General features: G+C 40.6%; 1 protein-coding gene across 2 annotated transcripts in view; it reads left to right on the forward strand.

Moving 5' to 3' along the window:
* The first annotated feature begins 1,270 nt into the window (after positions 1–1,270).
* cntnap2a (contactin associated protein 2a) overlaps positions 1,271–13,095 on the forward strand; it is a 434,170-nt gene continuing 422,345 nt past the window's right edge. For both annotated transcript variants that reach the window (XR_006827635.1, XM_046065574.1), the window contains exon 1: positions 1,271–1,653. Coding sequence is in view for 1 of the 2 variants with exons in the window: in XM_046065574.1 (XP_045921530.1) it covers positions 1,510–1,653 (144 nt within the window). In the remaining variant the exon portion in view is untranslated. The remainder of the gene's footprint in view (positions 1,654–13,095) is intronic.

A 13,095-nucleotide genomic window follows, 5' to 3' on the forward strand; every position in this document is an offset into this window, starting at 1 on the left:
GATGAGGAGAGACAGCTCGAGGAAAGACGGTCAGGAGGCAAGGATTTTCTCTGACATCTTGTCATTCAATATTACCGCTGTTATCATAATCTGTAGCTGCATCAGAGCGCAGGCGGTCAGAAAATGGACTGGGCTATGTCACCTAATACTGCACTTCCCTTTGGTAAGACCTGGCTTTTTTACAACTTGATTGATCATATAATAGCCTTCATAATTACTTTTCAGTTGCTGTGAATATCCACTTAAAACCCGCTTATTGGAGATCATCATCATTTTAAATTTGTCTCTAAAGGACCTAAAGTATTAACACAAAGTGTCAGGGGATACGGAACGTAAAAAAACAAAGTGCTGGTAAAACTCAAAGCAAAAAATCAGAATACAAGTAAACCAATATTAGATATAAAAAAGACGGCAAAATAAAACCATTAAAACCAAAGATCTTTTTTTCCTGTTTCTTTCTGTCAAAAAAAGGTTGTAACCTGTGATTTATAAGGTGATACTCTGCTAACCTGAGAAAGTTTAGAAAGCCACAGAGGAGTCATTTTAATTTGAGAGACTATAGCGTGAGGTTTAGATGATGATGTGACTATCCGTTCTTTGGATACTTTTGAACTTCATCAACAATTACAGTGGATATAGCAGAAATAAAGTTAAGCAAAATTCTGCAAGTGCAATGTCTGTTTTATGCTTCACATTTATAAACCAATTCATGATAAACCATGATTTGACTGTGTCCAAAGCAGTCACATGTCTGTCCATTTTAAAAATCTTTTCCACATCAAGCAAGACACAGGACTTAAAACTGGTGCTGATTGTACCTGTAGGAAACCTGACTGAGTTCTGAACTTCCCCTTGATTTCCCCCCCTAGATTTTGCTGTGAGCTTAAGATAGGTGAGGAGGTTCCCAGAACTACATAGAATGGAGTAAAAATCTCGTTTGTTTTAGCCTTAAATTTACCAGTTAAATCACTAAATGAATGCTAATAGATAGGGTCCAACAGCTGCCCTGGATTAATCTTGGGGGAATGCCAGTATTGACCTGCACCAGGGTACAGGAGGTGTTCAAGTAGTTCCAGGATATCAGTGTCAAAACAGCACTGTCAAAAGCAGCACAAAGTACAGTCCCCTCTTTCAGGAGCAGGGAGAAGGTTTAGACACACTGACTAGAACCCCTTGCACGTGTGCTTAAACTACATCCAATACTAGGGAAAGCATCAGTATAAATTAGTTTAGCATCTAACCATCCAAGTGTTGAAATGCAGAGTATATACATAGGCTGTGTATCGAGTTAATATTTAAATAAACAGTAATTGGTAGATATGAATATGCTGAGATTAGGGATGCACCGATCAATACTGATATCCAATACCGGGCGCATTCAATTAAATTACGCGCGTAATACGCGATGAGTCAGCAGCGCGCTGATACACCCGAACACGCTGCTGAGAGCTAACGTAGCATTATTGGACTCTTTGGCAAGCAAGTTATTAGAAGAAGCTAAAGTATATAATGAACAATTTAAGTTCTTTGAAGGAAGCTAGCTCGATATTCTCAGTACAGATACCATGGCAGAGGCTACGAAGAAACAGAAGAAGTTGTCAGAGGAAGCGAGGAAGAGAAAAAGAGAGTGACCGAGCAAACTACTTTACCGGTGTAAGTAATATCGGAATGGCTTTTAACATTACTTGTCTGCGTGAGCCAAAAGAGTTTAAAGGATGCACTTCATCTTCAGACCAGTAAGTAATAACTTCTTAGCTGGCTTGCTGTGTTTTTTGTCTGTGCTAGCAAAGTTGTCGACGAGCAAAATGAGCCACAGCCAGGGGGTTAGCCGCTAGCTATAAATCTCGAGTTGATGTTAGCAAACTCGGACATCGGTAACGTTACTGTAAGTGCTCTTGCCTGAGTTGCTGCCTAGCTTTGTTGGCTATCTTGCCACCCAAGTTTAAGGTACTTTATGCTGCTGGCGGGGGTGTGGAGCAGGCAACGCAACCGGGATCAGAAGCCTCTAACGACTTAAAGTTGGCTAATGGCAGAAGCTGCAAGATAGACGCACATGTCTTGTGTTGTCGCACTTGCTTGATGTTTGGTAATGTTAGCAAAGACTTTATAGTCTTTGGTAGTAATGTTATAACAAATGTACATGTACAGTTTTCCTATTTTAGACAGCCGTGAATTACACGGTAAAGGCGCCAAATCGCACCAAACCTTACATAATGTTGTCTTACACACGATGAGTGATTTCCAGTGTCTTCCTCACAGGGAGGAATATAGCATATTCATTTTACACTGGTATCGGATCAGTACTCGGCATCGCCCTTCCCAGACACCACTTGTGCTGGGGTGGTGATGGAGCAGTGGATAAAACTGCTTGGTGTGAGAGACCGAGTTCAAAACCACTGTAAGACACCAATGTGTCCCAGAGCAAGACACTTAACCCCTAGTTGCTCCAGAGGCGTGCGACCTTTGACATATATAGCAATTGTAAATCACTTTGGAGAATAGTGTCAGCTAAATGAATAAATGTTTGTAATGTATCTATGCAATGTGCTGGTCCACCTCAATGGTGGGTAGCGGCGTACCAGTGCTGCATTGGACAGTTTTTACCACACTCTGCAGCACTTTTTGGTCCGAGACAGAGCAGATGAGGCCACCCACCATTGTGTGGGCTCCAAACTTGATAGTGGTACTGGAAATATGTACAGGCATGCAGTCGTTGGTGAAGAGGAAGTAGAGGAGGGGACTAAAGACATACCGCTGTGGGATGCAGGTGTGTTGAGGAGGAGGAGTTGTCTAACCTAACATACTCTGTTGGTTAGGAAGTTCAGTATCCTGTTGCAAAAGCTATTGCTGCCCAGACCAGCAAGTTTGGTGATCAGCTTGGAGGGTATGATGGTGTTCATTGCTGAAGTTGATGGACAGCAGTCTCACATAGGTATTGCTGTTGTCCAAGTTGGAGATGGCGTCCTCTGACACCTGTTTGGGCAGTAGGTGAATTGGAGTGATCCAGTTTGGGTGGTTTGAGCCATGTCCAGGGTCTCGAAGCGCTTCATGATGGTGGGCAGTGCAATGCTCTATCCCCCCCCCCCCCTTTTTGTTTTAACACTTAGGGACTCTAACCCTTATTCTTTAGATACAGTCATCACTGTAAATCCGGATTGTCTACGCTACAAACTCTGGTAAAGGCGGTTGACAGCGGGACCCTGTCAACAACTTACTTAGGGACCCTCTAACACTTAGGGACTCTAACCCTAATGGGACTCTAACCCTTTAACACTTAGGTACTCAAACCTTTCCTTAGACGCTTGGCCCTGTGACATTTTGAAGATTATAGTCAGGACTGCAGTCAGCTGCTCAGCACAGGGCCTGAGCATTCATGCTTTTGTGCCATATTCCTGCTTAGTGCAGTACACACGTCGGTAGGTGAGAAGGACTGGTTGTCTGCCTGTCAAAGCGGGCATAAAAGTTTGTAAACTCATCACGGAAGGAGGTGTCACTGATTGGGGGGTAGTGGGTTTGTCGTCCGTGATGGCCTGGATGCCTTGCCACATGCATTGCGGGTCAAAGTTGTTCTTGAAGTGCTCTATAATCTGTAGGTTGGAGCTGTGCTCATTCCTCTTGATGCCTCTCTTCAGGTTAGCCTTGGATGAACTATTGGCCTGCACGTCACCTGATCTGAAAGCGGTGTTGCATGCCTGCAGTAGTGTGGCAGACCTCTGTTCATCCACGGCTTCTGATTTGGGAACATTGTAGTTTGTTTTAAGGTGTTGACACTGTTTATGGTGGAGGCATTATCCATGTCGATGTGGGAGTCCAGGGTGGCCAACATACTCCAGTCTGTGTGTTTGAGCCGGCGCTGTAGTACAGATTCTAATAAATGGGTTATTTTGTTTTGTGTCAAACAACCAAGAAGGAATTATTAGTGCAGCAATAAAGACATGAACCCTCATGTTCTGAGATTGCTCTCCAGACTATTATTATTTTGTAATATCATTACCGCTCTCTGTTTGCTTCACATCCAAGCTGATTATTTCCCAGTTAACGTCCTACTGGTAATTAGCTGGTGCACTATTATTAAGGAAATATAACAATATTTGTAATCAGTATTTTGAGCTTTGATCCAGCATGATTGATGTGGCCCCTGACTTGAAAAGCAAGAGTGATCCATAGTAAAATGGCAGGTATATGCACAAAATGGTAAAAAGAAAATGATGAAGGTTTCCTGAAACCATGTAAGTCATTAAAAATATGTTAGCAGAATCATAAAAAAATCATGTGATAATCAGAACAGCAGAGAGATTTAATTGTGTCATAATGTGAACTTTAAATGACACTGCACTACTGTACTACTGTATTATTCAGTATGCCCACTGCTCTGCATAAATCTTCAAATCATGTCAAAGTTTTAGTAATTAAGAAAAAACGCTTGATTTTTCCTTTGCTATGAGTGTGATATTACATATCAAAGTATTTATTTGCCACAAATGCCAAGTATTGAAGAGAGGAGATATTAGTTTTTTTTGCAGGACAGCAATGATTTTCATTTGAGTTTCAAATATATGGCATTGATAAGACTGATTAATCATACATACATAATTTAGTCATACTGAGTACATTACACAGTGAGTACAGCAATTCAATCAGACTTTGAACTAATTACATTAACTAATTAGTTATTGCTCATGTAAAAATAATAGGTCATTAGCCAAGGGTTTGCCAGTGATCTAGCAATGAAAAGCCATAATCTTGATATAGAATTGCATTGAGCGTATTATCAGTGGAGAATTAAACTGTTGCTTTTGCTTGACTCCCTCTTTGGCTTTAACCTATATTCTGCAACATTAACCCTTGTGCCTGATGTGCAACATGATGAATCTGGGGATTACACATTAAAAACCACAGCACAACATCTGTTAAAGTCAATTATGCGCCCACACACGCACGCACGCGCGCAGGCACACGCATGCACACCCCCACACCCACCCACACACACACACACACACACACACACACACACACACACACACAGCTATACTCTCTTCATTGATGGTGAGTCTCACCATGTCTATGTCTCAAAGTCTTCATCTTTTTGTCACTCCATACAGACAGTAGGTAGCAACAGTCAAAATGTGTGCGTATCTGTGTGTGAGGGAGCGAGTTTGTGTTTTTGTCAGACCGTGCATGTACGTACATGTGCATATACACAAGTCCCTTTCTGTCATAATGAATGTTGGAAATCTAGCCACCATCTCATGTGGAAGAGTGCTGTGGAAAAGGGCATTGTGCCGCAGCTAAGACAAATGTTGTTATTACTCTCAGCCTTTGCATTCAATTTGTTTTTTAAGCCGCTTGAATACTCCATTTACAGCCCAAGATTAAGTGAATTAATCTTTGGGCTACTTCCATTGAAGAAACACTCCTCCTTTTCTCTTTAGACTCAGAGGAGAAGCACAGAGGCAGAATGGGGACACAATGTAGCCAGCAAGTCACTGGGAAAACATAACCTGTGTATTTCTGTGTGTGTTTGTATCTCTATTTCTGAGGTGAAGCTACAATATATGCATGTACTTGTTATGACACTGTGCATGACTTGGTCTGTGTATGTATGTCTCACTGTAGTGCATGTATGAGTGTTTGTGGAGATAAAGGGCAGACGAAATGCCACTGGGATGGCAGCAGGAGTTGTCTGTCTTGTTAAATGCGAACTAGGGATGAAACGATTTCCAGTTTAACGATAAATGGCAAAATTCCTTACGGTTTTTATTACTGTACACATTTTAATTACCATGATAACCAGGTTCGGTTACTATATTATTATAAACTCAGGGCAAATACTGTCCAGCATCAACCAAAGTTAGCAACAGTCTCCCAGAAGCAGGCGTGCATGCGCAGTATGCAACGTGGGTTTGTTTGGGTCAACAACAGCATTTTAGTTTTAATGAGAGCTGAGGGCAACTTGATTGAAGAAAATGACCTTCTAGTGAACGCAGGGTGAGTTAACTTTTAGCTTTGGTTTGTCTCTCTGACTTGCTAACAGCTTGTAAAGTGAAGCCCTTAGTGTTAGCTGCTCTTGTAAAAACGCTACACATTGTTCTGCTGCTGTATGCGTTGGGTGTCTGCAGACTCTATTCGTCCACTGCACATGATAACCAGCATATATGCTTCATTTTAAATCCAGCTGCTATCAAATTAGTTGTAAAAGTGTCGGAACAGGAGAAACGCTACAGACTCCTCTGTATTTACGTCAGTTGTTGGGCTCATTGCAGTTACTATCACTGTCTTCTAAAGACTTATTTGTTTTGATGTAATTGTGTAAATAATATATAATACAAAATCTTGATAATGCACACTTAGATAGTTTTCATATATTTTATTGTTTATGCAAACAAAATGGCAATTTCATTTCTGATTTTCTGATGTGTATGTCAGTTCATCCTAATCTTTTTCGGCACATTTTTACAATACCGTGATAATATTGATAACCGTGATAATTTTGGTCACTATAATCATGATATGAAATTTTCATACTGTTTCATCCCTTATGCGAACATTTCTGCTAAAATGACACCACTGCTTCAAATAGACTTGGCTTAGTGAGAAATAGATCTCAGAGTGTATACAAGGTACAAGTTACAAGGTTATTTATTTGTCATTATACAGCACAAGGTTGTATAATGAAACAAAATTTGTTGTCCCTTCAAGCTACAAGTAAGTGTAAAATAAATTATGATAACTTATAAAATAAAACAACACATAGAGTAATTATATACATCTATACATACACGTATTCACCCTGAACATACGTTGTTGTTTGTTTCACGTATGTGCGTGCATGTATTTTTGGATCTGTTGCTCAGTACAGCAAGTGGTCAAATGTTCATTGTGTTCCCTGGGTGTTTTTGGATCTATGCAAAAAGATGTTTCTTTATGCATGGTTCCATGCATTGTGCCCTTGTGTTCATGTGGAGTGCGTGTGTGTGTGTGTGTGTGTGTGTGTGTGTGTGGACTGGCTCAGCCAGGAGGACACAGTGGTTAAAGGGCGCTGTAATTGGGTATGTCAGACTGACCTGGTCACTTGCAGAGTCTTGGAACAACCTCTAGCAGGATTGACACAAACACTAGGATTGACACAATAGTGTGAGTGTGCTTTTGTGTATTTTTGGCGCCAATTCCGCGCACAGTAGTTATAATATTGGGTATCTGCTGATACTGAGTCCAGTCCGATGCTTATATTTATATAAATGTATCGGACACATTGAAATAAAAAGCTTTCTAAATTTGGACTCCAGCGTTCAAAGAGCCCACAAACCAACAGCCATGTTTAACTTCTGTCTGCCATAAAGTTATTTATGGAATCAACATTAAATTACAACAGCGGATACTACCTGCCGCTGCATTTGTCATTTTATCTGGTGGAAGCGACGGTCTGCGCCAGCTGTACACTGCTCTTTCAATCCATGTATTTTGCCAACCTGGGAGTCAAACACCAGTGTGACTAAACCATTTTTCACAATGATTCTAATTTTCACTCGTATATGCAGTGAAATGCTGCACTATAGGCACACAAGCAGGCTGAGTTCAGTAAAGAAAGGATCTGCTTTTGATCGGCTTTATTTTATATGCTGATCCATTAAAATATGCCTGGATCGACCCCTATATCATTCCTCAGGATCTGCTCCAGACATCCGTAGAAATTTTTTTGTATGTACAGAAAACCAGTTTGTATGTAGTCTGTACTGCAGACCACCTGCCTTGGCTTTAACACATCTCTGAGAGTGTGTGTGTGTCTGTGTGTATGCACGTGTATAGCAGTTTAGGGGAGTGTGTAGGATTAGACCCTTGTGTGGAGAAAAAAAATAGCTTTGTGTCCATTAGATGGAGTAAAAAAGAGAGTTGAGGCTAGATGTGGATATGGTCCATTAGCTCTGGTTCAAGGTGCTGTTACAGTGTAAGCTAAGATTAGTCAGACAGGGGTCACTGCTTCGTCTTTATACCCTTCTTTCACCTGCCTTCTCTCTGCCTTCTATATTTTTCTTTCACGGTGGCTTTCTTTGTCTTTTTCTCCCTCTCTTGGTCCCCATCTGTCTTTGTCTATGTGCTCTCTCCTTCCCTCATTTCTCTCTTTTGTCAGTCAGACTGTTTTACCCACTCGGGTTGCCTTTTACTCTTACCCTATCTATCGCCACATTGTTTCTGTCTCTGTTCACATAGCTTCCCCATTCACATCTTGGTCATCTGACTTCACGTAACCATTTTGTCTCACAATATCTTGCTGTCTGAAACGGGTACATTTCACCTCTCCGTCAAGCTGTCTAGTTTATCAGGTCTAGACAACACAAACACAACTATTAAATTTACTTGACAAAAGCAGCAACCCTTTTTTGCTTACCATGGCACTAATACAGGGCCCACAGCTCCTCTCAGATTAAGTATGTAGGTGGAGCTGTTATAACGCCAGTTTCAGTGTCATTTTTGCAGCAGTAAGATAAAATAAGGCAAGGTAAATTGATTTGTACGGCACATTTCATACACACAGGTAATTCAAAGTGCTTTACATTAGTGATATACCGATTAAACGGGCTGATACCTGGCATTTTGAGATAATCGGGATTGGGCCGATACCCGCACTCTCTAGAACGATTATATAAAATATGTCTGTGTGGCTGCTGTGGAACGATGTTAGTGAAGGTTAGGGCTGGGCGGTATATCGGTGTTATGAGGTATACCGATTAGGGCTGAACGATTTTGGAAAATAATGTAATTGCGTATTTTTTTTTTTTTTTTACCAATATTGCTCTTTACCTTCTGTATTATTCAAAATGGACAAGCAGTAAATCAGTGTATAGTATGACCAACACAATATTAGAACTACACTGTTCTTTCTTGTGGGTCAGGCCTGTGTTATGATGAATTAGGTAAAATTATTATTATGAGCAATGGTGGAGAAGATAATTATATTAATATGAGAAAGATAATTTGAGTCAGATTATTTCAACGATTCATCGATGCGTCATTTAAGAAGTATTTTTGCTAGGCGGCGGTGCCCCCCCCCCCCCTTAACGGGATCAGCTGTGCACATTTATAGGTGATATCACCAGATTAGTGCTTTCGGAAATTCATAGTGTGTCATACAGCATGTACATACATGTACAAAGAATAATGGTGAAAGGATGAATTAGCACACGCAGGTAACAGGGATTGTCTGAGCTACAGAGAGAACTGGAGGTGAGTTAAAAGGTGCATCTCCCCGACACCCAGTTAACTCATGACTGTGAGGTTACAACTCACGGCCCAAAAAGGAGAACAGCAAACGCACTTGTGTACATTTTCAGCTGAGGTCTGCGGCTTACTTTGGCTAGCCTTCAACTCAACAATCAATCATGATTTCAGTTAAATGCTAAAGTTGCTGTTACTGTTACCTTGTCTGTGGTCAGCTGGCAGAACACCGGTGCTGATCAGATGCGTGTGGTGAGTTTTTGTTTTCTTTAGCTTGAACTAATCCCATACTTTGGACACTTTCTTTTTTGTCCCTCGCTATTTTCTCTTTCTTCTTCCACTTTGCAAACAACTCCATTATAATCACGTCGTGTTCACAGCGTAAGCGCGATGAGCGACAGTTAAAAATTTCCCTGCGAAACACTGTAGTGTTTAGTTATATGGATTAAACGAAGCATTTTATTAATCGATTTCATCGATGAATCGTTTCAACCCTAGTGCAGACGAAGCATCAACTTCGTCTGCAGACTGCTTTCCTCTTGGGTGTCATGTGACCAGAGTGTAATCACAGCTGTTGCGATTAGAAAATCTTGTTTTATTACATTGTGATAATATCGCAAATGCCATTAATCATTCAGCCCTAATACCAATATAATTTCAAAAGTGTAAGTGTAATTACAAAGGTGAAATAAGAAACAAGCTACTACAAATGGTCAAAATATGCCTCCTAACACCGACCTGACCAACTTAGCAGAAAAAACAGATATATATTTTATATCGGTATTCAGCCTAAAAGGTACCGGGATAATTACTTTTGAGCCCTAAATTTCGTCAGTGACAATTGTCTTTTCTAAATGTTAACACATAATCAAAAACCATTACTGGCTAAACATATTGTTATACGGGAGAGAATAATCCAGTCGAATGACATCACTTCTGACAAACTGTACCCCACTCTCCCTTAAACACCAGTCATGTTCTGAAATCAAGACATTACTGGCTAAGATAACCATGCATATTAGATTGTACTCATGGAATAATAGAATGAAATATTACTTTTCTTTGTTTTGATATTGGCATTATATATCAGCCATTGGCCACCCTGCTCTCTAAATATCGGCATCAGCCATTGAAATACCCATATTGGTCAACCATTACTTTTACATAATGCAACAATAAAAAAAACACCATAAAAAACATTAAATGGAAAAAAATCTGCAGTTGTTTTAAGTGGCTTCAGTCTTGCGTGGAATGTCTTCACAGACATCTCAAACTTTATTGTATGTCGTGGTCTATTATCTCTGTGAGATCAACAATAGGTGTAACAGATCAGCTAACTAAATGGCACAGTTACCCAACCAAAAAATGAAAGGTATCCATTAAGGGGCTTGCTTTTGATCAGTAAGGGATTTTAATTATTGCCACCGTACCTCTGCAGTTACTGACTAGGGCTGGGCCATATGGCCAAAAAGTCATTTCCCGGTACAGTTGGACAGAATTCTGGTATAAAATGTATATCTGTATTTTCTGTTAAGCGGGCTGGGGAGGGGAGGGAGCGGTTATAGCGGGCATGTTTTTACTATTTTTAGTAACTTAGCTTGTTTCTTATTTCACCATTTTAATTATACTTCATTCTCCATCTTAAGTATCACTCACTTATTGAATTCGCCTCCTTCAGTTCTCTTCACAGACCTACCATAGCTCTGCTGCAAACAGCCATTACCAGTACCAGCTCAACTCGACTCGGTTTGGCCGTGTTCCGTTTTCCATTGCAGATAGCACCCAGAGATAGCACCCCTCAATGTAGCTAGTTGTCACAGCTGCATGTTGAGGAGGCGTATTGACGACGTGGCCTATCAAAACAAAACCAACGCGGTAGCTAACGAATAACATCTAACTGGTGTGTTCACCGTCGCTTTACCTGGTCCGCTCTTGTAAAATATCCACTGTGTTGCGACTGGAAACGTAATCACTGATAAATGTTACAGTGTGTCCCCTAAGCTGGGCGGCCTGCCGAAGTAAAGTGTATGTGTGGGAAACACTGACTGAACCACTGCTTTTCTTTTTACAAGCCAGGTCTCAGTGTCAACCAGCACTGTGTCTCCCTCCATCTTATTAGAGAGTTTGTGAGTAGACGGCTGCGTGCAGACCATAGACTGTAGGTGCAGACGCAGAGGGAGGGGCGGGGCTGCGTGGTGAGAGGAGCAAACTCTGACAGGAATTGTCTAATTTCATATCTCTTTTGAAATTATATCAGTATAGCTCATATACCGACATACCGCCCAGCCCTAATTAGTAGCGCATTGATATAATAAGCCTAATGATTGTGTGTGAAAATTTGGCAGCGGTGGTCACAGTTCAGCAGTGGTACAAAGCCGCTCCTGAATGCATATAGGGGAAACACTAAGTAACTACTTAGTATATACGTAATATACTTAATATAAGATATTTAATTAGTTAAATGGTTTAATCGGGACTAGTTGATTATTCGAATAAATAACAGATTAGTCGACTACAAAAATAATCATTAGTTGCAGCCAAGTAGTGACTATGGCCAGTGAATGAATTCATCATCCAGATTCTGCTTGTGAAAAATAGTGTAAGTTCCTGAAAGTGTTCAGGTTACTGGAAAATGCTTCTGTATTGGAATATAATTTGTTTGTTTTTCTGCCATGACCCCTCCTCCCACACACAATACAGTCTGTTAAAATGCTCTCCAGCAATAATTCCAGTTAATCCTGCCCTTTTGTAGAAAGAGGTCAAATTACTAATTAATATATACTGTGTGAGTTTATTAACAATGAGCTCAATTTAGAGCTGCTGAGAGTGCCACAAAGAAAATATTAAAGACAGCAGCACAGTTGTGAATTGACTCAGGTCAATCCTTTACCAGCTCAGTTGATTAATTTGGAATTTCATTAATTACCCATTAAACTGTTGGTTAATGAGTGCACGCCACTGAAATTCACGGCATGCTTCACATTTCCAAATTGTGATCCCAAATGGAAATATTTGGGAATTAGTTTTAATATCCTTACTTTAATATAAATGCTGATTCTGTCTGCTGGCATCTCTATCAGTCGTCTAGAGATGAAATGATGATGGCCAACATGAAGGGGATTACGGCAAGGCTGATCACAGATCAGTTTCATCTCTTTAATCTGTGTCTGGGATGAACAGGGATGCTGAGTACACACACACGCACACACAAATAGGCAGGCGGACAGACAGGAAACTGATTTATAGATTTATCTAGTCAGCCAGCACCCTACTATGCCCCTGTATTTCAGCAGCTTGGGTGATGGATAGAATATGTAAGCATCAATTCCTGTATCCACGTTTTGAGTATGAATGGACCCTTGAGTGTATGTATGTAAATATGGGCAGGTATGTGGTGTATGGGGATTGCACAATCACACACGACATACACATATACACCCACATGCACAGCACCAGAAGTCTTCTTCGCTTTTTTACTAAAGAGGCAGAAAAGTGTGTTATCGATTGACTGTGAGAGCAGAGCAGAGGCAAACGTTCTTTGGCATTCTTTGAAGGACACGGTGCAAAGTGCTGCCCTGAAAGCTCAGTGTGGGGTCTGATTCTTTGGCGGGATATGAAGCTTGTTTAGTCTGTGCATCCAGGTGTGTAGCCAAGTCTTTATCGTCCGGTCAGTGGCAGAGGCCAGTGTGGTAAAACTTGTTTATTTTGTGTTTTTGTTGTTAATCACTTTGTTTCTTTCTTTTTTGTTTGTGTTTAGAACAGCTCCCTCCCTCTTATGGTGTTCATCCCATCAGCTGTTCTGCAGAAATCATTTAATAATCTTGGGGGTTTTAAGTTTGCTTGGACTGTCATCATATTTTATCATTGTTTGTATAATATATT

This window comes from Micropterus dolomieu, linkage group LG01, assembly GCF_021292245.1.
Source record: "Micropterus dolomieu isolate WLL.071019.BEF.003 ecotype Adirondacks linkage group LG01, ASM2129224v1, whole genome shotgun sequence".
Taxonomy (NCBI): Eukaryota; Metazoa; Chordata; class Actinopteri; order Centrarchiformes; family Centrarchidae; genus Micropterus; species Micropterus dolomieu.